At 45.4% G+C, this 22,150-nt stretch overlaps 1 protein-coding gene across 1 annotated transcript in view; it reads left to right on the forward strand.

Annotated features, from left to right (window-relative positions):
* The window catches only part of DNAJC8 (DnaJ heat shock protein family (Hsp40) member C8), a 214,241-nt gene that overhangs the window by 15,247 nt on the left and 176,844 nt on the right, over positions 1–22,150 (forward strand). The window contains exon 2 of the mRNA XM_085647574.1: positions 5,083–5,184. Within this exon, the coding sequence (XP_085503700.1) occupies positions 5,083–5,184 (102 nt within the window). The remainder of the gene's footprint in view (positions 1–5,082; positions 5,185–22,150) is intronic.

Below are 22,150 nucleotides of genomic sequence, written 5' to 3' on the forward strand. Positions count from 1 at the left end.
GAAGTGCGAGCAGACGAGCCTGATTACAGCAATAAAACAAACATTGGCACAGCCAATAGGTCTCGCCTTTGGGACCGTATAAGTGTTTAGCCATGCAACAGTTGCATAACTAAATACTTGTAAGGTCCCAAAAGCGAGACCTATTGTCTATGCAAAGCGGCCGCGAAAGTGATTGCGATCAAACATCAAAGCGGCCGCAAAAGTGAAAGTAATCGCGGTAAAGCGTGGCGCTCGCGCCCGCGCACATGCACTGTAGCTCTAGGCTGGCCTGGTAGCACTTTTTGGAGCCCTCTCAATAAGTCTTGCCAGACCAGCGCATGCGCTGGGTCAGGCGAGGCCTAAACGCAGATGACCGCTGTGCACGTGCACGCGATCGTGAACGCAAGCTGGAGGCCAGCAACAGCCTCTGGTGGCACTTGTAAAAGCCACTTACTAAATGTCTCGAAGAGAGACAGCGCATGCGCTGTCTCAGACGAGACCTAAAAAGCCTCACCGTGTAACTACCAAAGTAAAAGGGCTAGTCGTTCTGGGAGGTAACAAATGCAGATAAGGCGGGACTAACAAGCCTATTTAGGAATCAGAAGCCAGCATTTACGAAGGACAATGACACAAGCCAATTAAAAATATGGGTGGAGAGTGGGCGGGGCTTCAAAGCCATACTCCACTACTGCATGCCTCGCAGGAGCGCATGCGCTGCTCAGGTTTGACCTAAAAATGCTCCTTAAGCAAAACAGTGTCTTTTTGACCTGAAAATTCTGTAGTGGGATTGAAAATAGATTGTCCTAAATGCCCAATCTATGATTAAATTATGGGGCACCAGCTAGAAGATCAATAACATTTCTCCTTGTCCCTGAAAGTGACTATACCCACCATGTTAAAACTAGCATGAGGTGAAACAGTTTAGTTTCAAAATTGGTGCAACTCTTTGTAAAATATATTCAAGACCATGTACTGGGTTTGTAGCAGTGACCACTGCTGGAAGACATGCCATCTCCTATTTCAACCATTGTAGTTTCCTGTTGGACTGACTGTGATGTTGGGCAAGCTGTGCAATCCTACTTCCCACAATATAAGCACTGTCTGTTTTAATGCTAGATGTAAGTTTGTTCTTTAGATAAAAATCCTCTGATGGCGCCTATGACGGACCAGACTTCTAAATATATCCTAGTGTTTTGCAATTTGGTGTTATTACGGACAGAAGAGAGGTCTTTAGAAAACACTGGGCTGCACCGTGAACTGGAACCGTCCTTAACTGTAACTAAGCTGTGCAGTGCATTTTTATGTTCCCTTTTTATACCAGCTGCCAGAAAATTGCCTTTAAATCTTGTTGTTCCTCAAACCTTGCAGACTAGGGTACCTGAACTGTGAGTCTGAGGTTCATAAACCTGTCATTATTACACTGTCTTTGTCTGTGTTGGGAACAAACACTAATAGAGACATGTCTGCAGTTTATCCATCGTATCTTAGTGCAGCCCAACCACCAGTTTGGAAGCTCTGGCTTGCATCCAAATTGTTTATTTCTGCGCCATCCAATGGGACTGCAGCAGCAGTGTTTTATACAGGTACTAAAATCAAACTGTACTTGTAGGTGTAGGAAAAGGACCTATTTTTGTATGATCGCACCCCAAGTGTTATGACTGATAGTGTATTTTTCAACACTGCAGTGCACTTGGCCCTGCTGTCCAAGCTCGGTGTATGTGTTCTGACCCCCAAAGTACGTGTACAATTGGCTAATACCAGATTAGCTCCTTTAGCTTACTTAGGAGTCCTTGGTATATGGCACTAGAGGTCCCCGGGGCTAGTAAGTTAAAGGTCACTAACGGACTGCAGCACTTACTTGAGTCACCAGCACAGTAACAAGGTGAAAACATGACTAGGCCTGCAACTGCAGTCTAGTCTCGCAGCTGCCATCTGGACTTGACAAAATAAACCCTTTTGCCAGGTCAACTTCTTCCTTCTTGGTATTAATAAGCTACCCTTTGGAAAAGCCTTGGTAACCACCTAGGCAGGTGCTTAATATTAAAAAGAGGGGCATGTTCCTTATGAGCTTAACATGTCCTGACTGTGAAAGCACGAAATTTTCGTTTTCACTGTAGCAAGGCCTGTGGCCCTATTGGCAACCTGGAGTTTCATTAGCCACCTCACCAAATGCTAACCTCTATTTGGGGCAACTAAGGATATTACTCCAAGGTATCAAATTATTTTTTACATTAAACCGGACTCATTGCTGCGACTGGATTTTAAGGTAGCTTTTAATAGAAAGGTGACTTTAGGAAGTCACCACTTTGTTGCCCAAACCTTCAGTAGTGTTTCCTGTTTGAAGCCATTGTCCCTAGAGACTACATGCTGCACCCTGCTAGGAAGTGTGAAGCGCTCAGAGAAACAGAGAACAAAGAGAATTGCTGAAGGGAAGAGGTGTGACCTCGTCCAGCAGTATGATATCTGGGGGATTGCCACAGATGGCCCATCTCCATAGAGGCTAATAATGATCACACTTTCGCCTGCCCACTCCTTTGTGCAGACAGGCAAACATCTCTTCCAGAGGGGTAAAATGTTTTACAGAATCACTTTTCCAGGAGAAGTGGCACATTATGCTGGATACTCCCCAGGGGTGCCCAGGGTTTCACCATCTTGATTTAGGGTAGAGAGGGATATCCTAGGATTGTTGGAGTGTCAAGCCCCCAGGACGTGATATAAAGTGTGAACATTAGCCCCATGATAACTATTGTCCCACTGTCTAGCGAGTCATCCCATCCCACAAACGAGAAGATGGCATAAAAGTGGTACCTCAGACCCTTAGTCCTCTGTTCATTACTGACCAGGGAAGAAGACTGAAGGAGGACTGCCCTGCTGCTCCCTGGACCCAGCAGAGTGAGGCTGCAGCCAAGACTGGCACCTGCTGAACCTGTAGATTACACAGAGAGGACTGAACTTGCAGTGTCCACTAGAGGAAATATTGCCCAAATGTGCCAGGACTGAAGGAGTGACCAGAAGAGACAGTTGACTGATTCCCTGTTGCCGCTACAGGGCCTCAAAATCTGGAGCAAGTCTTTACTTGTGAGAGCGCAGAATCATCTGCCCACTGCTAATCTGCCTGAGGTGTCCGCAAGTCTGTGGGATCTGTGGCCTTTGTCTAAGTGGTCATTGGACCTCCTGCAAGAAAGAGAGACTCACCTGTGGATGACCGCTACAGATAGCTGTAACCAAAGCAAGTCCAAGACAGGATCAGTAGTCCTGCTAGCCGCTGGCTCAGGAACCGCGATTCAGATTACGATGTTTTATCGGAACTTAAATGATTTTACTTGGCTTTAAACAAAATCATATCTCTGGTTCCCCTCAATAGATTTGTCATTTTAGTATCTATTTTAAGATAAAAATGCACTCTAGTTATATAAATTAGTGTTGGATTTTTATTGTGTTGTTTCTTACTTACCTGTTTGTTTTAGTACTACTAAATGCATTATATTTGTTCCTTTGACTAAGTCGGAGTGCTCTGTGCCACAGCTACCCGGAACTGAGATAAAGGATTTGTTAAAGAAACCTAACTGAACCTGATAGAGATAGTGACATTATTGCATGGTAAGGTCTCACAACCACACCATCTAATATTCCACTTTCCTACAGAAGGAACATTGTGTTTGACATAATTGACATAGTTGAGGCGTCTCACGTGAGGATTGCATAGGCAGCAACTTGAATGATCCCTGCTATAATGTAAATGGATGAAAATGTGTGTGTGAGACTTCTTAGCTGTCAGTTAGCCCCTTTCTTTGCCAGGTGTGTTTAGTACCGTTTTGTCCATTATGAAGAACAGCAAATGTGCTGACAGTTTACTTTGTTATGATGAAGAGCCACTTAACTTCTCAAACTCTGTAATCTGCCAGTCCCTCTCAGTATAGACTGCTGGCACTTGTGAATTTGTAGGAAAATGCAGGAGGAGCACAAGGTGTCCATCTTGCAGAACACAGTGCTCTGTTTATCATCTGTAAACAGTATGAGCCATTTATTGGCAGTGCTGGTTCCTGTTTCCAGAGTATTTACTATTAGTGTTGCTCTTATTATTTTTTTTAACGTAATTTATTATTTGCCTTGTTTGAGATATATATAGCTATATATAATTATCTATTTTGGGATTTGTTTTCCGTGACAACTTTGTTTATATTTTGGGATCATGCATACTCCAGGGTGGGGGTAGCCAGTGATGCCGTCTTTTAATTGAAATTAATTTTTGTATGCCACTGAATGCGTCAGAGTGCCCCCATATTAAATTTTCTCTGATGATATGAAGTACTGGTGGCTTCTTTGGCAGAGGCGACTGGACATGCCGTACTAGACTGTTTTTGCTGTAGTACAAGCAGTTGTATTTTGCAGTGGTCTTCAGTGACCTATTCCCTTTTCCCGAGTATCCTCCCTATAATTGGGGCCAGGGGAAGATTGGGGGAGGGGGTTGGGGAAGTGAGGGCGGCTGTAGCATAAACATTTCTTTCCGAAGTGAGATTCTTACTCGATAAACTAGTCATTCAGTGGGCACTTCCATAAGTATTTGTGTACTCCATACACTTCTTTCTGCCTCCTCTGGTTCAGCCTTGCTGTTGCATTGGTGTGGGTAAGCAGGGCTCTTTTCTCCACTGTCATCTAACATCCAAATGTGATGCTCATGGAGCCCCTATGTTGTGCTGGCATTGACAGGTTAGGGCAAGCAGTTGGAAATAAGGTGGTCTTGAAGTGGGAGGGAGGATGGATAGGGGTGTGATCACCCCAGAGGGCTTTCTAATTTATAATTGAGTAGCAGAGATCATGTCAGTAGACTTTACTAGTTAAGGTGTAAAGAAGCGTAGTCTTTTGTAGGAAATTTAAGCAGCTAATTATGTCCAAATTTCCATTAGCCATTTTTCAGAGAAGTAAGTTTAAATCTAGTTACATATTTAATTTTAACCATGAAATTAAGTTGCTGTTACCATGATTAGTAGTAGTCTTACACTGTCTATCAAATTGTTAGTGTTAACCTAGCAAATGGTATTTGTTTTCTTCATCATGGTACTGCCTATGAGTTTTTAAGAAACTTTTCATTCTCGCACTTAGGTTAAGCAGATAGAAAGGCGAGATTCTGTATTAACACCCAAACAACAGATTGAAAGGTTGATCCGACCTGGTTCTTCGTACTTCAACTTGAACCCATATGAGGTAAGTGGATATGCATAGAAGCAATAAAAAATGATTTAAAGTGAATTTTACATGTTGCATCTTTTGTACTTTGCACGAGTCGCCATTGTGTTTTTATATGATTGGGTCCACAAACTCTTAAATGCTTGTCAGATTCTGAGTTAAAAAATAATACAGGATTTGGAGCCACTACAACACAGCGAGAAGGGAAACGCAGGAACATGGTTTCTGTCAGACTAACTTGATATTACTCCTTTTACCCCAAAGATGGCAGTCATTCAATTCCAAAAATCTTTTCTGTTGACAAGTATCATTAAGAACCCTACCCCATCTGATTTGCAATTGCCAGCCAGTACATGTCTCTTGGTAAATCAGCTACTGTACCGTGGCAGTTTTCCCTGAATTATTTTTACCACTCTGGTCAGGTTTTTCCAGGCTATAATGATGGATAATGCCCCAAAAATTTTGTCCAGTGCTAGAACTCTGCACATTTCATCTTGTTCCTACCTGTTTTGGAAACCAACCTTCCTCCAAGTGTAACATGGAGTAGTTTGAGTGGAAAAGCACAGGGTTCAAAATAACTGCACAGCTTGAGGATTTGGACACAAACACCATAGAGCCCCAGTGTGGATTTAGCCAGCTTATCTGGATATCTGCCTAACTCTAAACCAGAATCTATACTGGGTGAAAGATAGATCCTGTACCTGAATTTGCAGTTCCATATGACCTTGAATTCAATTCCGTGGTCCAGGGCACTTTACAACTATAACGTCTCCTGCTTCGTTATACTGATGATTGAAGGGTGTGTTAATTGCTAGACCCTAAATTGCAAGGTACTTTCATACAAAAATGTGACCGGCTGCAAAGGCTACACTGCGGATCAGGTGGATGATCAGAAGGTACCGAACACAAAGATAATTTCTCAGTATGAATCTACTAGCCAGACCCCCCAGGATATTGCGGCATGGATTAGCAACTTTAGCCGCACCAATATGGGAATTTTGCGGCACTTTATTTTCCTCATAATCATTCATTTTCAGCCTTTAATCAGCGTAAACTGTTTTAGCAGAGTATTCCACTTTAAAATAGGTATGTTTAACGTGTCTACGGAAGCACAGCTTCAAACCTAACCTCATTAGAGGGGGCCCTATTTCTCCCTGGAATGTTCTAGCACCCATGTACTCACCCCTTCCGGGCACCGCTGCCTCCGGGACCCATGAGGCATGACACCTCTTCCTCTGGCTCCCTAGGGCACAGGATCATAGTGGGTGGAAGTGCATTGCCATGGCTAATGTAAGCATGTTAAATATTCCTCTATGCAGATCAGTGGCATGGGGGTGGGTGTAAGCCCTTTCACAATACAGCCCCCACATCAATGTGACTTACAGGTGCTGTGTGTGCAGTCTACATCCCAAATATGAGACTGTTCCCACCACAACTCCTCTGCGAGCAACTCCCCATCCCAGGCTTTCGGCACAGAGACCTCTTTGTTGCTTGCAATTCTTACCTTGCACTCTTTCTAATACAGCCTAATGCCTTCTAGTATGGCTGATAGGGGACTCCTACACCTTGTAACCCTTTTTTCATATGTAACGTCATAGACATTTGAGTCTCACGTGTATGATTTATTGTCTCTGTTTAATATGTGGGTGTGATGCAAAGCACTTTAACATCCTGCATTAGAAAAAATCGCGCTATAAAAGAATTACATTAATTTTTTATGTGTTATGTATTTGTTGTGTAATTAGTCATACAGATTCCCCTTATTTCGTGTACGGAGGTAACTAGTCCACTGCTACATATGATGGTACCCAGGAGCATATGTTTGAAACCGGCGGCCTGACTGCCTGGAACATAGTGGTGCACACATGCCTATTTACTTTAATATAATTTGTTTAGAGACCCTGTAGCATTTCGCAATTTCACGATTCATGGAAAAAACAAAACACAAAATCATCTGACTATCCGATGGTTGCGAAATGCTGGAGGGCCTGTATGGTGTATTCAACAAAACACAAGAGGTTTTTGTACAACACACGTATTTGAAGGAGGTCCATTGAAATAAAATGCATACCTGGGAGCACACAATTTGTTCAAAGGGGAAAGCCCAGATTTTCGGTTTCACAGTGTGCAATTCAGCCTCTAGATGGGTTTTACATGAAAGGAGAATGCTTTCTCTGTAATTTAATTGTTGGCCATAAGGTTACAGCCTGAGTGGCAGGCAGAAGCCACAAGAAAGTTTGGCTTGTTTCGGGTTAGAGGGTCCAGGGTGACAGCAAACTGAGTCAACGCCAGGTATAAGCTCTGGTTTTCAGTGGCCGTCACACTTCAAATACCCGAGTATTGTTTACTTTAGGGATGGAGAAAATAGAACCCAGTATAATTATAAGAGAATTGGTAAATTCAGGTTTGATTTCCCCTCATTTTGGCAACACTTTCACCCAAAGATTTTGAGTGTTCTCAACAGCCAACATAAACCAATCTGCAGAGTTCCTTTGACTCCTAATCCTGGTTGGGCTGGGGTAGCTGCTCTTACCGGCTCCCTGGAAAACTAGAAACTTAAACTGTTTTTTTTCCATTGGAGGAGACACGTAGCGACGTGTTTGCATACAGCCAATAAGAAGCCACCTTTTATTTTATGCCTGCTGGGAGACCTTTTTTTGCTGCCGAAATAGTAAATACCACGCCCATCGCGCTAGTCAGCTGTTTTTGTGTTTTTTTTTTGGGGGGGGGGGGGGGGGGGGTGGGCAATTGCTAAAACGCTAAATGCTGCAGGGTCTGACTAAACAGTTTTTCATTGCATTGCCTGCCACACTGTTGGAACCCTGTCAAAGGTGGATCTTGCATGGTGGATTCTTAGGTCAATTTGTTTACGTCATATTAAAGCTAACCAAACATTACAAGTTACTCTAGAGCACATTCAGATCATAAGACGGGTTTCACATTGGCTCTCCTGGATAACATTCCAATATCAGACATGTGGAGCTGCTACTTGGCCTTCAGTTCACTCAATTAGTGAACGCTGTTCTGAGGATACTCACGCCTGCCAAGAAGCTCAAGTGGGCCAAATTGTGCTTCAAACTTTGTTCTAGTCATCTCCTTCGTCTGCTCACAGGCTGCTGCTTCAAATGTTTGGGCGCTGCTTTTCACTCTGTGCATAGCAGGTCATTTACAGCTGCACATGCTGCAAACAGAAAATGTTATTTATCTGGAACAATCAGTTTGCAGCTCGTAGTGCTATAGATTAGCCTGTGCCCTGCTTCCCTCCCTGAATGCCAGTGCATAGAAATTTGCCTGTGGCACTTTTCCCACCTGCCTTCATCTGTTAAATCTTGCTATTACACAGACCTCCAATTCTGTGCATCTCTACAGATTAACAGCACTACAAGATGCCACTGATTGTTACACATAAGTGACATTTTCCTTTATTATCTTCTAGGAATGAACTTTAGTTGCCTCTCAAGTTGCTGGTGACCTTTTGTTTAAAAGTTTTCTCCAGCTACTATGGCAGTTAAGCAGCAATTGTGTATCATGGATTGATAGTTTTAGCACATTCCTTTGGAAACTCCTTTGGTGTGGTCATGTTATCGAAAAAGGATAGAGAAAAGTTAGGATACCAGCACGTGTTATGTAATGATGCTTTCAAGCTCATACTTCAGCTGTTTCGAGCTCTAGAAGTGGAAATGTATCTATATGTGGTTTATTAGATTTATGTTTTGAGTGTGCTACAGTTAAGGTGCTTTTTCCTCTCTTAACTAGGCTAATAAAAATTTAATAAAGCGTGTCCTGGCAAGGTTGCACTATCTTTTGTAAAAAGACTGTTCTGACTTCCCCTTTAAGTTTTTTCAATACACAAACATCATATTATAATTGGCTTGTGACAACGTGCTTTTGAAGACAACTGTGTAAATGATGTTGTCTGGTCTTAAATATGTTATATACTCCGCAGGGGCGACTGTGCATTCATACCCCTCAGAAAGGTAGCAGAGGATGAGAGGGGGCCTGGATTTTCAAAGTCCACTTAAGCGACGTGCTTAAAAAAATAACCTACCTGCTGATTGATGAGCAGGCTTCCCACACGCACAGTCAGTCTGGTTGCATTGACTCTGCTTGTCGCAGTGTGGCTGGTGGAAGCAACTATTTTACCGCTCAGCTGTACGCAGACACGTAGTGACGCGTAAGCCAATAAGAAGCCACCATTTTGTATGCCTGCCGGTAGACCCTTTTTTGCATCCGAATTAGTAAAAATCACAGCCATTGCGATGGCCAGCTGATTTTGCGATTTGTTTTTTTCCATGAATCACGAAATGGTGGAGGTTCTGACTAGCCCTGGAACTGAACGTAGTGCCCATAATAATTGCCCAAGGGGTTCCAAATTTTAAAGGCCCTGTATCACAAATTGTTTTGCCCAAGATTTTCAGTTGTCTTGGACATTCTCTGGACCCACTGATTTGCAGTTGGTACTGAGATTTAGGATGCATGTCCATTCCTCTTTTTCAGATGTTGAATCTTTCATTTCCATAAGGTTTAGCGGGGCGTTGTATGTTTTGAAAAAATGTTTTTTTCCCAAGTGCTGAAGTAATCCATTAGTCCTAGCTACTACTTGAATCATATAGATGGGGCAGAACACATGCTTTACCCCAAGTGGCCAGATCTAATCTGAAATTAATACAGAGAGCTGGCGGTTTGGCTAAACATTATAGAAAGTCCTTCCACAAACCCCTGACCCCGGCTATAGAGAGTTATAAGATGCAGGCCAAAAGCTCAGCTCTCTACGGGGCTGAAGTATGGGGGTACTTCAAGCTTAGGCCAATTACACATACTGAAAATTATTTTCTGAGGCAAATGACAGGGCTTCCGCGAACCTCCCCTCTGTTGCCCTTGTATATGGATCTGGGGGTGAGACATATTGCACAAGAAATTGCAAGACGTCCGTTATTGTATTGGCGACGTCTGTGGGCAACAAACGAGCTGGCGGAGCACAGAGCCGAATTGCAAGAGGTACTTAGCCTACCTGGGGCAGGGAAGCTTCCTTGGCGTATGCATATCAAGAAAAGCTTAAATGAGATAGGCTGTCCCGAGCTATGGGCAAGTCCTCTCATTGCCCACACCAGGGTCACGCGCACATATTTATCCACCATGTACTGGAAGGCGAAATTTGATAACATCTCAGAGGACCCCAAGATTGGCTCTGTAACTCGCCAGTTCCTGGATATGAAAGCCATTTACCAACTAGAGCCGTGCTTGGACTTTATACGTCCAACCATTGCCAGGAAACTCTATTTGCAGCTTCGTCATGGTTGTCTCCCCCTGCATTCATTTGTTAATAAATGGTCTAAGGATGTTCCCATGGCCTGCCCTGCCTGTGGTCTAGCTAAGGAAACAGAACTGCATGTTTTTTTTTGTTTGCCAAGGCTACTCAAAGATCAGAAGAAGAGAATTACAGCAATTATGTAAGAATCTAGGTGATATCCATTGCATAGATGTGTTTAGGCTCTTAAAACATGACACCATCATGCATATAGTATTTGCTACCTCACGATTTCTTGCTGCAATGTGGGGGCTCGTCCGCAATTTTTAAAACCTTAATGAAATGTAATTTTTTTATCTGTGGTCATTGACAAATTGTGAAAGATATTTTTCTTTGATCAATGTATTTTACTCTTTTAAATATTTCTTCCAAAATCTTTTTTTTAATCGTTGACGTGAAATGCTGTCTTTTATGGTTTCATAACCGAAATAAAGATTTTCTACTACATGCTTTACTAGTCAGCAGCAGCCTCCTAAGTAAACTTTACCAGTGTCTCTCTCTATCAATTCCATACCTCTTCCACTCTAATATCTCATCTCTTCCCCAAATTGCTCCATTGTGGTCTTATGTACTCGTAACCCATTGCCCTCCATTCTTTCACCATAGTTTACCTGAATTTCTTTAGTCTCTTTGAGAGATGTGTTTGGCTAACAGACTGCCAACACCCCTACCCCGTTTACCAATCCACTTTCCTTCCTCTCCTCCATCAGCTCTGACCTGCTCTAAATGAGCCGTGTTGGTCAAGCCAGCAACAAAGAGAGGCTTAATATTGTGACAGAGATGACAACATGTAAAGTCAGAGTATCGGTTTATGCCTATTAGCATTGCCATCCTCAAAATCCTATTTAAGAATTGTGTGTTCTTTATTGAAAGAGAAGCCAAGTAATTTAATGCTGGTGCAGGAAGTTAGCCAACAGCAGGAACAGGCCATGCATCATGGTAGAAGACCTACTTCTGTGACCTAAATGACTAGGTCAAAGGAAGGTGGTAAAAGCAGTATACAGATCTTTCAGCTAGAAGAAAGCAGCATAGGGGACAGGACAGTTGCAAAAAGCACCACAAAAAATGGTCATGCAAGACGAAGCAAATACTGAACCGCTGGTCAGGCTGGTGAAGACAGCAACAATTCCAGCAACGTACTAGCTGCATCGGTGAGAGGATGCCCACGGGATAAATATCTAACAGTTAAGTGGACATGAAGGTGTTGAAGATAAAGGGAGATAGAAAGGACACAACAGCTATGCATTGGTAAAAGTGAGGACCAGCAAGCAGGATGAGGGATAGTGGGAAGGGTGGTAGCATAGGAACAGTTTGAGAAACTTAGGAAAAGATCCTATGACTACATTAAGGGAGGCGGTGTCTGGCATAGGACTAGGACACAGAGGTAGGGATGACCTGGGAGCCCTTGATGAATGGGGGAAATGCAGCATCAAGAGCAGGAGCAGGGGGTGTGGCTTGACAAGCCACGATGGCGGACGCGCTCTGCTGAGGCTCCGAGTGTGGGCCTCGACAAGCCGCAATTATCTGTGGCGGTAGACATCAAAGGGATGCCAGAAAGACTCCGGATGAGTCCCAAAACATCGCTGATACCAGAGAAATACCGGCAGAATAGAGATAAGAGACGGAGGCGACCACTCTGGGACTGCGAGGGGAATGGGGGCGCCTGACCTCAAAGTGGCGCCGGCCGAGTGACCCCCGGAGTTACAGCCAGCACCTCCTGGGAACGCCTGAGAGCGGGCAACTGGGAGTGAGTGGTGAATTTGGAGTGGGTGGACAGGCGACGAACTTGTGGTGCAGACGGCGGAACGCAGTGGAGCAAGCCGTAGTGGAGTCCGGCGCTGCGGCTTCCCTGAGAGGCCTGAGCCCATAACGGAAACTAGGAAAAGAGCACAAAAGCGAAGGCCCCCAGGCAAAATCCCATCTCCCGGCCTGGAATCAACCAGTACCGCAAACGAGGGAAGGAAGCGTCAAACACCTCAAACGGGCAGCAATCCGAGCCCCTCCGGACAGTTTAGTGACCCAGGGACCTGGCCGGTGTGAAGGGGGCAGAACAAGGGAGCCATGACCCAAGAGAGGCCATCCATCCATCCCTTCCCCCCCCTCCCTTCCCCCCCTCCTCTTCCCCCCCCCTCCTCTTCCCCCCCCCTCCTCTTTCCCCCCCCCCCCCCACCCCCCCCAAAGGAATACCACTCCTGGCATGAGTCGTCATACAGTCTGGAGCCGGGGGAGGACAGCGCCCGCAGGCAAGGAGGTCCGCAGCTACCGGAGGAGTTTAAACGGGGTCTCATCACCGGGGAGCCCACCCACTAATCGGAAGGGCGCGACGGAGGTGGTGAGGCTCTCCAGAAGGGCGACTGCAACAACGCCCGCGCAGCCAGCGTATTGGCGAGGCCGGAACAACGCACAGTCAGCGCAGATGCGGGAGAGTACGGCACACAAACGGCTGGAGGGGCCTTACAGATCCTTCCCCTCACTGAGACAGGAGCTCAGGGCAGACAACGGGACACTACGCTTACAAGCCGGACAAAATAGTGGCCGTGGCCTGAGAAGGTACAGAGCGTAGGAGCCTGCAGGCCTCACCAGGGAAGTTACAGAGCTGCGTACCACTAGGTGAGACAAGACTACGATGCGCTAAACAAAGCAGGGGACAGTAGCCTGAGGACTGGTACGGGCATGCACAGTGCTACTTCATCGAGCGGCCACACGTTTTCTACGCCACCTGCTGCCATGGGATGCCTCAAGACAGCCGGAGCTCCCCAAGCCTCCCACCAAGCCCGATCAACATCCTCGACCCCAGCAGGCTCAAAGACGTACACAGACTCTAGTGCCACCATGTCAGAAAAATTGGATAGTCCTGGCAGCAATAGAGCACTCGCGAGTCACCATTGAAGAGCGCTTCGGGACCTTGGCTACAGACCTCAGCCTGCTGCGGGATGATCATCGTAAGTTATCGGATAAGGTGGTGGACGGAGAATAAACACTGGCGGCGATACAACCTCAAACCAAAGCGCAACAAGACCCTATAAAAGACCTGCAGGCTCGAGTCACAACCCTGGAGGAAAGAGCAGACTATTTAGAGGGCCGATCTAGGAGGAGCAACCTGCGAATATTGAATTTGCCTGAAGGCGTGGAGGGCAGGGACCCTATCGCATACACTGAGTCCTGGCTCCGGTCTTTCACGCCGCATGAAGAACTTATGCCCTATTTCTCCATTGAAAGGGCTCACGGAGGGTCGGCACGCCGCCCTCCTCCGGGCTCGCTCCCTCGCCCCATGCTTGTGAAACTACTCCACTTCCGGAACAGGGATGCCATACTACGAGTTGCTAGAGAGAGTAACCCCATCACGGTGGAGGATAAGCACGTTATGCTCTTTCCAGATTATTCCAGAGCAGTGCAGCGAAAGCGAGCGTCATTACTCAAATCAAAGAGACCACTCTGGAGCCAGAACATTTAATATTCACTGTTGTTCCCAGCGAGACTCAAAATTATTTACAAAGATACCACAATATTCTTCACAGATCCACAAGAAGCAACAAACTGGATGGAGCCGAATCTGCGACTCGATCCACTACAAGGGAACACAAGAACACCGAGACCCAAGTTGTTGAAGCCTCCGAGACGCCACAACCAGAAAACCAAAAGCCGGTCGAATATGCAGTCACTTCATAAATCGCTGACGTCGCCGGACTTGGAACAGATCATAGCAGACAGCAGGAAAGCAATACAAGCAGTGGCGGATTTGGGGACGAATCTTTCCGCATCGGACCATGACGGCACTCTGCACATTGCACGCCCGAAGAGGACCCGAACGACTCCAGTGACTCTGGTGAGAACTCCAGAACCCTGCCAAAGGTCACACCACAGACTGCGGACACACTCATCTGATGCTCCTGCGAGATGGTAGCTATAAGAACTCTTGAAGCCAATCCCACTCCTTAGCACCACACCACATATTACGCTCCGCAATGGTAAAAGACTCTACACACACCAGCGCAAGGCGCCCCGCATACTAGACACACATCACCATGGGGCCCCGCTTGAGGACCATAGAAACGTAGGCAAGCCAGATGGACCCCCGTTCATTTTGTTCATGGGTACACTGTACTATCGGTTTGGATGTACTGCACGTTGCAGCAGGTCCCCTGTATTGGGTTTCCAACCCCACAGTCTTCTAGTTCAACCCCCTACCATACCTTGACCTCCCACCCATTCCGCCACAAAGGGCTGAGGCACTCGCTCATAGGTCTACACCTCCCATCAGGCAGAAACCATCCACACCTGGGGGTTTACACAGGGGCTCCCGGGACCACCTTCCAACGCAGCGCTACCCATCAGCCACCATGACCCCGACAACAGACATCACATTTCTCACTCTAAATGCCAGGGTTATCCACACGGCTAGAAAGCTCTACGCTATTTATGCATATATTAAGCTCCAGCAAGCACAGGTCATTTTACTGCAAGAGACACATCTAGAAAACTAGGGGAACTAGGCGGGCTCCAGAACAAATGGCGGGCCACCTTTTGCGCCACAACCTATTCAGCGTATGCAAGGGGTGCCCTAGTCTGGCTCCGGCAAGGAGTCCCCTTTCTAGAGACTGGCCGGAAGGTAGACCCTGAAGGGAGATATGCGTTCTTGGAGGGGTTACTAGATGGTCAGCCAATACTAATGGGCAGTATATATGCCCCCAATACAGAACAGACAATGTTCTGGGAGACCCTGTCGAATAACTTGGCTCAATTCACACCTTCCCCGTGAGTGTTAGGTGGGGACTACAACTGTTCCTTGGATCTCGCTCTAGATAGATCCCACCCCCTGCCAAAGCTTCCCATGCCTTCGCACAAACATCCCGATTTCAAGCCTGGACTAATCACTGGTCACTGATGGACACTTGACGTCATGCACATCCGACAACTAAACTCCACTTCTTCCACTCTATTCCCCATAATCTGCGCGTACGGCTAGACAGATTCATGTGCACGCAGATGATCCTTCCCTTCATCCAACATTCAGACTACTTAGGTAGGGTGAGAACGGAGCACGACGCCCGTGTCATGACACTCAGGTGGTGCCCACCCACACCTCCGGTTCCCACATGGCGGCTCCCCCGAGATTGCCTGGAAGACCCAGTGTTTCAACATGAACAAAAAGAGAACATCCAAAACTACTTCTTGGAGAACGCAGGCACCACAAACTCTACAACACTTGAGTGGGACGCTTTCAAAGAGGTCCTGTGGGGATCATGCATTAGGCAAATCGTGGGGGTATGAAAAACGCTAGAGCAGGTGGTACAAGCTACAGAGCAGCATGTAGCGCGACTGTCCAAGGAAGCTGACAAACAGCAGATCCCCCGGACATAAGTGGCAGAGGCCAAGACTAAATACGCAGAAACCTGTGCAGACCTGCACCGGTATAACTTTCGTGCTTACGCCACTAGAGCCCATTATGAAGGAAACCGAGCCGGCACCTTGCTTGCAGGGCTTATCAGACAAGACATGCAAGCGTAGCCGATCACCAGTATCAGAAACGCCGCGGGTGAAATTATGTATGTGCTAGCAGACATTCTGTGGGCCTTTCATGAGTACTATGAGAAATTATATAGATAACCGGCTCAGGACAGAGGGGAATATATCTTCAAGATGCTGGACACTGATGCTATAACTCAGCTGACGGAGAAGGACCGGGCCTCCTTGGACGAACAACTCACAGTAATAGATATCAAACATGCGATCAGTCACCTGGCCAAAAACAGCCCCCGGCCAGGAAGGCTTTCCCATAGAATTCTACACTGCATTCTCTCAGCAGCTAGTCCCACAGTTAGACAATAGTATACAAGGCAACGCTAGAGGCGAAGATGCTTCTCAAGACCATGCGCGAATCCACGCTAGTGGCGTTTTCTAAACCAGATCGGGATCCACTGCTCAGGTCCTCGTACCACCCCATCACCCTACTGATAGCGGACTGCAAAATACTCAGAAAAATCCTAGCGGACAGAATTACAGAGGTGCTCCTCCTTCTTTTACGTCCTGACCAATGTGGCTTCGTGTCCGGGAGGATCACCTCCCAAAATATTCGTCGGCTGTTTCAGGTCCAAGACGGTGTGCGTGGGAGATTCCCACGTGCTGAATGCCTTGTACTGGACCTCGAAAAGGCTTTTGATACCCTAGCGTGGCAGTATTTATTTGAGGTTCAGATGCGAGAGGGAATGGGACCCCAACTTATGGCACACATCAAGCTGCTGTACACCGGGTTGACCACTCGGATCTGAATAGGCGGGCATATCTCGCCACCCATTCCAATAACGGCGGGAACGCGCCAGGGATGTACTCTTTCCCCGTTATTATTCGCCCTCACAATGGAGCCGCTGGTGATAAGACTGAGGTAAGAGGGCGAATTATGGGGTATACCGCTTGAGGGACGTACGCACAGTGTGTCCCTATATGCAGATGACCACCTAATTTACATCAGGGACATCACAGCAGACCTCACTTCTCTTTGGGCCACAATCAACGAGTTTGGGGAGGCAACGGGATTAAGGGTGAACTGGGCCAAATCCACTATCTACCCCCTTCACCCCGATGCAACCCACTGGGAGATCAATGTAGGAAACGCCACACTGTCCTGGAAGGGGGATGCCCCAAGATACTTGGGAATTATACTATCACACGCCTAGCGATCTCCTGGAGGGGAACCATTACAGGGCCCTACGAGGTTTAAAAGCCCAAATCAACTTCCGGCGAATGCTGCCCCTGGACCCATTAGGAATGGTAGCTCTCTCTAAAATGATAATGGTGCCCCGGATTCTCTACTATTTTGCAAATGTCCCGGTGATCCGTTCTGATCACGTGGATATCCAAGTCGATCATGGAACTTACATGTAGGCCGCTAACGCGGCTTCGACTCAAGTGGGAGGAGGAATTTGGTCGCGCACTACCCAACAAAGAATGTCTCAAAGCACTGGAACATCACAAAAAAGATTCACGTAATCAGCTATTCAAGAATATCCAATTTAATATACTACACCGTGCATATCTCATGCCGGAGCGGCTCAAGCACTTCTTCCCCGCGACACAGTTTGACTGCCCTAGTTGCCACACAGCTGATGCCACATTTATCCATATGTTATGGACCTGCTCCACACTGCAAGCCTTTTGGGCAGGAGTACACACCACACTGCTGACAGTCACGGGCCTAATGGGGCTCAACACATGGGAGGCTAGTGCCCTGGGGATATTTAAGCGACACAAACAGAGAAAGGTGGAGACCCGATTTGCGATCCTAGTCATACTCCTAGCAAACCGAAGCATTACACTGCACTGGCGATCATGGGACGGTCCCCCAATAGTAGCATGATTGGGGGCAGTCAAGAAATGGGGCGAGGAAGATGTCATTGGACTGGAGGAAGCAAGCGGCGAAATCCCATATCCATGGAGTGGTTGATTGCTCCTCCACAGCTTCACACAAGCACAAGACACCCCCACGAAAACCCCAATTGCCACCGAGACAGCGACAGGCCCAGGCATGTCCGAACCCCCACAAGCATCGCCTGGGCTAGACCATTCCCCTACTGCCCCAGGCAGAACGCTACACTCTTCCTGATGAGGGATCACCTCTAGGTGTTATTGGACCTGTGACGTTCAGTGCCCTTATCCCTTGCCCCATTTCCCTGAGTTATGTCTCCCCAGTTCGGTTGCATAAATGGATTTTTTCCTTTCCAACAGCACATATGGACAGCGAGGGTGCATCAGCTACACCCAAGAACTAGACACTCCAATATGTCGCCTACTATCCCCGAACAGGCACGCATCTCAGCACACCATATGCGCCAAAATAGGTAATGCCTTGATGGACTTGAAGTTTCCGTCATGATAATGTGGATAATGAATGTCAAGCAAAGATTCAAGTTTTTTCTTATTGATGTATACCCTGTACAAAATCCAATAAAGTTTTTTTTAGTTTTTTTTTTAAATCGAGAGCAGGGGCAGAATTAGGGGAGCGGGAAGAGAGAGAATTTCAAACACATGCAGAATAGCTGCAGCGTATTAAAGTGTGGAGGTCAGAGAATCCTGAGACGGAGGGAGAATAGGTGAATGATCAGTGCCACAAAAGGTAGAGAGCAGGACAATTCCTTGCGATCTGTTTAGAAAAGGATAGAAGCAAAATCTGCACTCTGGCAAGATCGCTTAAGGGTCGCTACTGATCACTGGTGTGATTAGTAGTTTAATTCCTGTCAAGGCAGGCCCCACCTTCCAGCCTTCAAACTCAGTAAATTAAGTACCATAAAATTGATTAATCGTAACATCTGTTACTTACAGCTCTTAAAAACGGCGGTAAAATGGATCTGTATTAAAAACATTGTTAGTGAGGAATTGATTTAGGCAGAGGAAAGAGCCCCAGAGAAGGGATAACATACTAGAGGACATGAGAGAGATCAAGCTGGCAAACAGAATAAAAAAGCACATAGTGAAGGTCAGATGATAGAACAAAGAGAGCTTGCTTTTCTTGGCAAGCGATCAGGGATTGGTACATTCTTGGCAAAAAGAGCAATGTGGTTTAAATCGCCATATTCCAGTTATTAAATGCATCATCCATCTCTGAGGGCAGAAGCTTGGCACTCTGGCAGGCTTCGGCGTGTAGAATAAACACAACAGGGGTCCTCGGACACACAAAGTCCTCGAAACGGCACATCATGGGAATTCGCCTCAAAATCAAGACACAAAAAGTAGTCATGCGTACAGTCAAGGGGAAAGAGTCACCCTCTAGATCAGTGGCCCCCATCCTGTGGTTTGTGGATCCCCAGGGGTCCGTGACGCATTCCAAGGGAGTCCGCAGGTCTCGAGTGCCTATCCAATCAAGCCTTCTCCAGAGGAGCTGTGCCTCTTGTTGTTTTGAGGCTGATCAGCGTTTGGGCAGTTCAAGACCTAGGACAGCAGGAAGGCAATTCTCCAGCTGGGGCCTCTTGACAGAAACACTTGAGTGTTTTCATATTTGTTACTTCTTTTGTGCAGCAGTTTTTAAAGCACTGAAAAGTTCCTTGTATATTTTGCAGTTTTCAGGCAACAATTAAAGTGTCAAAATGACTTTGGTGTTCAATGAACCTGCTGGAGAGAGGTGGCAGTTTTTTCTGGTGGCAGTTTTGACTCATCTAAGGTAGCTCAGATGCTTAATATACCTGCTGCAAAGAGTGTGTACCATGCATATCGGAGAACAGTATTTTTGTGCATAACACAGTGGGCTACGGCTTTTGTCTCCAAGATTCTTATGTTATTGTACAGTTCATAAGTTAAAATCGTAATGTAGCACAGTCCGTTATGAACTGCCATCTAAGAGCTGCATGCAAACTGCATGGTACAAGTTAGAAAGTTGTTTTTCCCCAGTCTTTCATTATCCTGATGCTGCTAAAGAAGGTTTGCTTGGGGAGAAATTAGTATTAATAAAGTCAACGCTAACCACTGTTATGTTCTTAATCTCGAGTTTCTGCTTCTCCAGACCAAACACTCTTTAAAATAAATAAATAAATGCCTACCCGTATAGATGGCATGTGAATCCTACACCTTATATTTCCCATTGCCTTATGTAACACTTTCTGTACACTAATTCACACATGTATGATTCATTGTCTCTGTATGTGTGTGATGTGTGATGCAAAGTGCTCCGACACCCATCCTATACTGGTATGAGAGGTCCTATAAAACAAATGAAATACATGTGACAGAGGAGCTATTTCGAGATGAGAGGTGCTGTTGGAGGGTGATATTGAGAAAATCATTGAAGAGCCACGCCAAAGATTCTTATTCTGGTGCACAGCAAGGTAATCATTTGTATGCTTTAAAAGCTAATACAGTTGAATATATAATGACAAATGTGTTGTAGAAAGCACCATTTGTTCCCAAACTTTCTTGGGTGGAGAACCCACCTGAATTCCCCTTTTTAGTGGTCGGGCTCTCTCGCTGCAGTCGCTATGCACCGTACGGGGGCTGGACTGACAAAATGTGCCAGGGCTGCTTTGGGTTCCCAGTCTGGGCCTGGCAGGAGCCCGGTACTGATAAATAGACCACTATATATTGTGTGTGTGTATATATATATATTCACTGAAAATACCATAGGTTTCAGGCCTGATATAGTTAGGAATTAGCATTTAAAAAACCTTAGAAATTCACTGAAAAAACAATAGGTTTTAGGGGTGTTATAGTTAGATGGACATTTCACTCGAACAAAACCATTGAAATTCCTCCGATATAGTTAGTTGTACTAACTACATCTCGCGCGCCCGTAATCCACTGCTGATGATGTCACATATAACATCATTCATGACATGGTCAGTGACATCACTGATGACATCTCAAATGACATCACTGATGACATCATACAGTGAATGTGGTTTGGTTCGTTATTTAAATATGTATTATATATACGTATAGCAATTTGCATTGAAGAATGAGTGGATATATAAATATCTGGATGGAGGATTTAGTAGCAGTGTGATTGACTGTTTACTTGACTAATTTATAGTGTCTCACTAAATATATTGGATAGTGACTAAACTGTGAATATCTGTATCACCTTTTCAGTTGTTGTGTAAACTGCTGCACCAGTTGGTTACTAGCTACGTGAAAGTCTATATTAGTTATAGAATAGTTAACTGAGTATTTGTATGGGAGTGTGAATGTGTGTGTGGTTCGGTGGGGGGTGTGTGACAGCCCAAAGATGTGTGAATAGTGGTTTGAGTAGGTATATGAAGTTAAAACTACATGTTATAACCGTTGTTTGGGTGAGTGAATATCTTTTATGGGTGTGGTGATGAGCCAATATATGTCTCAATGGTACATGTCCAACAAACTAGAAAAATAAAAGCCAGTGTATGTGTCAGTTGTATATAAATAAGTATACATAAGACTCAGTGATTGTATGAGTGACTGTATGGATAACTGTATACTTGCAATAGTGTTTTTATAACACACTAAGTATGAGTTATTACCTATATGAATAGATGAAGTGGTGTTTTTATAAGTGTATAGCTAAATAAAAGTAAGTATGATCCATTGTTTGCATAAGTGAGTAGGATGACTTCATAAGTGATTAGGATGTGTGCTGGTGTGTAATGTCGATATAGGTGTACAAGTATATTTGATAGTGTTCTATTGATCATTGACAGCATGTATGAGTGAATCTATAGGTAAGTGATTAGATGTGTGTGTATAGATCTAGGAATCACTGAGTGGGTGTTTAAAAACGTGTATTGGTGTGTCAATGGTTTTAAATCTGGCACTCTGTATTTTACAGTGTGTGATGAAAGGTTATACTAGTGTATGATGAGGTGTATCTGATTGTCACGTGGATGTCATCAGTGATGTCATTTGAGATGTCATCAGTGATGTCACTGACCATGTCATGAATGATGTAATATGTGACATCATCAGCATTGGATTGCGCGAGATGTAGTTAGTACAACTAACTATATCGGAGGAATTTCAATGGTTTTGTTCGAATGAAATGTCCAGCTAACTATGACACCCCTAAAATCAATTATTTTTTCAGTGAATTTCAAAGGTTTTTTTAATGCTAATTCTTAACTATATCAGGCCTGAAACCTATGGTTTTTTCAGTGAATTTCAAAGGTTTTGTGAATGACAATTTTTAATGTATTCATTGTTATACTGATTTTTTTTATACTG

Source organism: Triturus cristatus, chromosome 3_2 (assembly GCF_964204655.1).
Source record: "Triturus cristatus chromosome 3_2, aTriCri1.1, whole genome shotgun sequence".
NCBI lineage: Eukaryota > Metazoa > Chordata > Amphibia > Caudata > Salamandridae > Triturus > Triturus cristatus.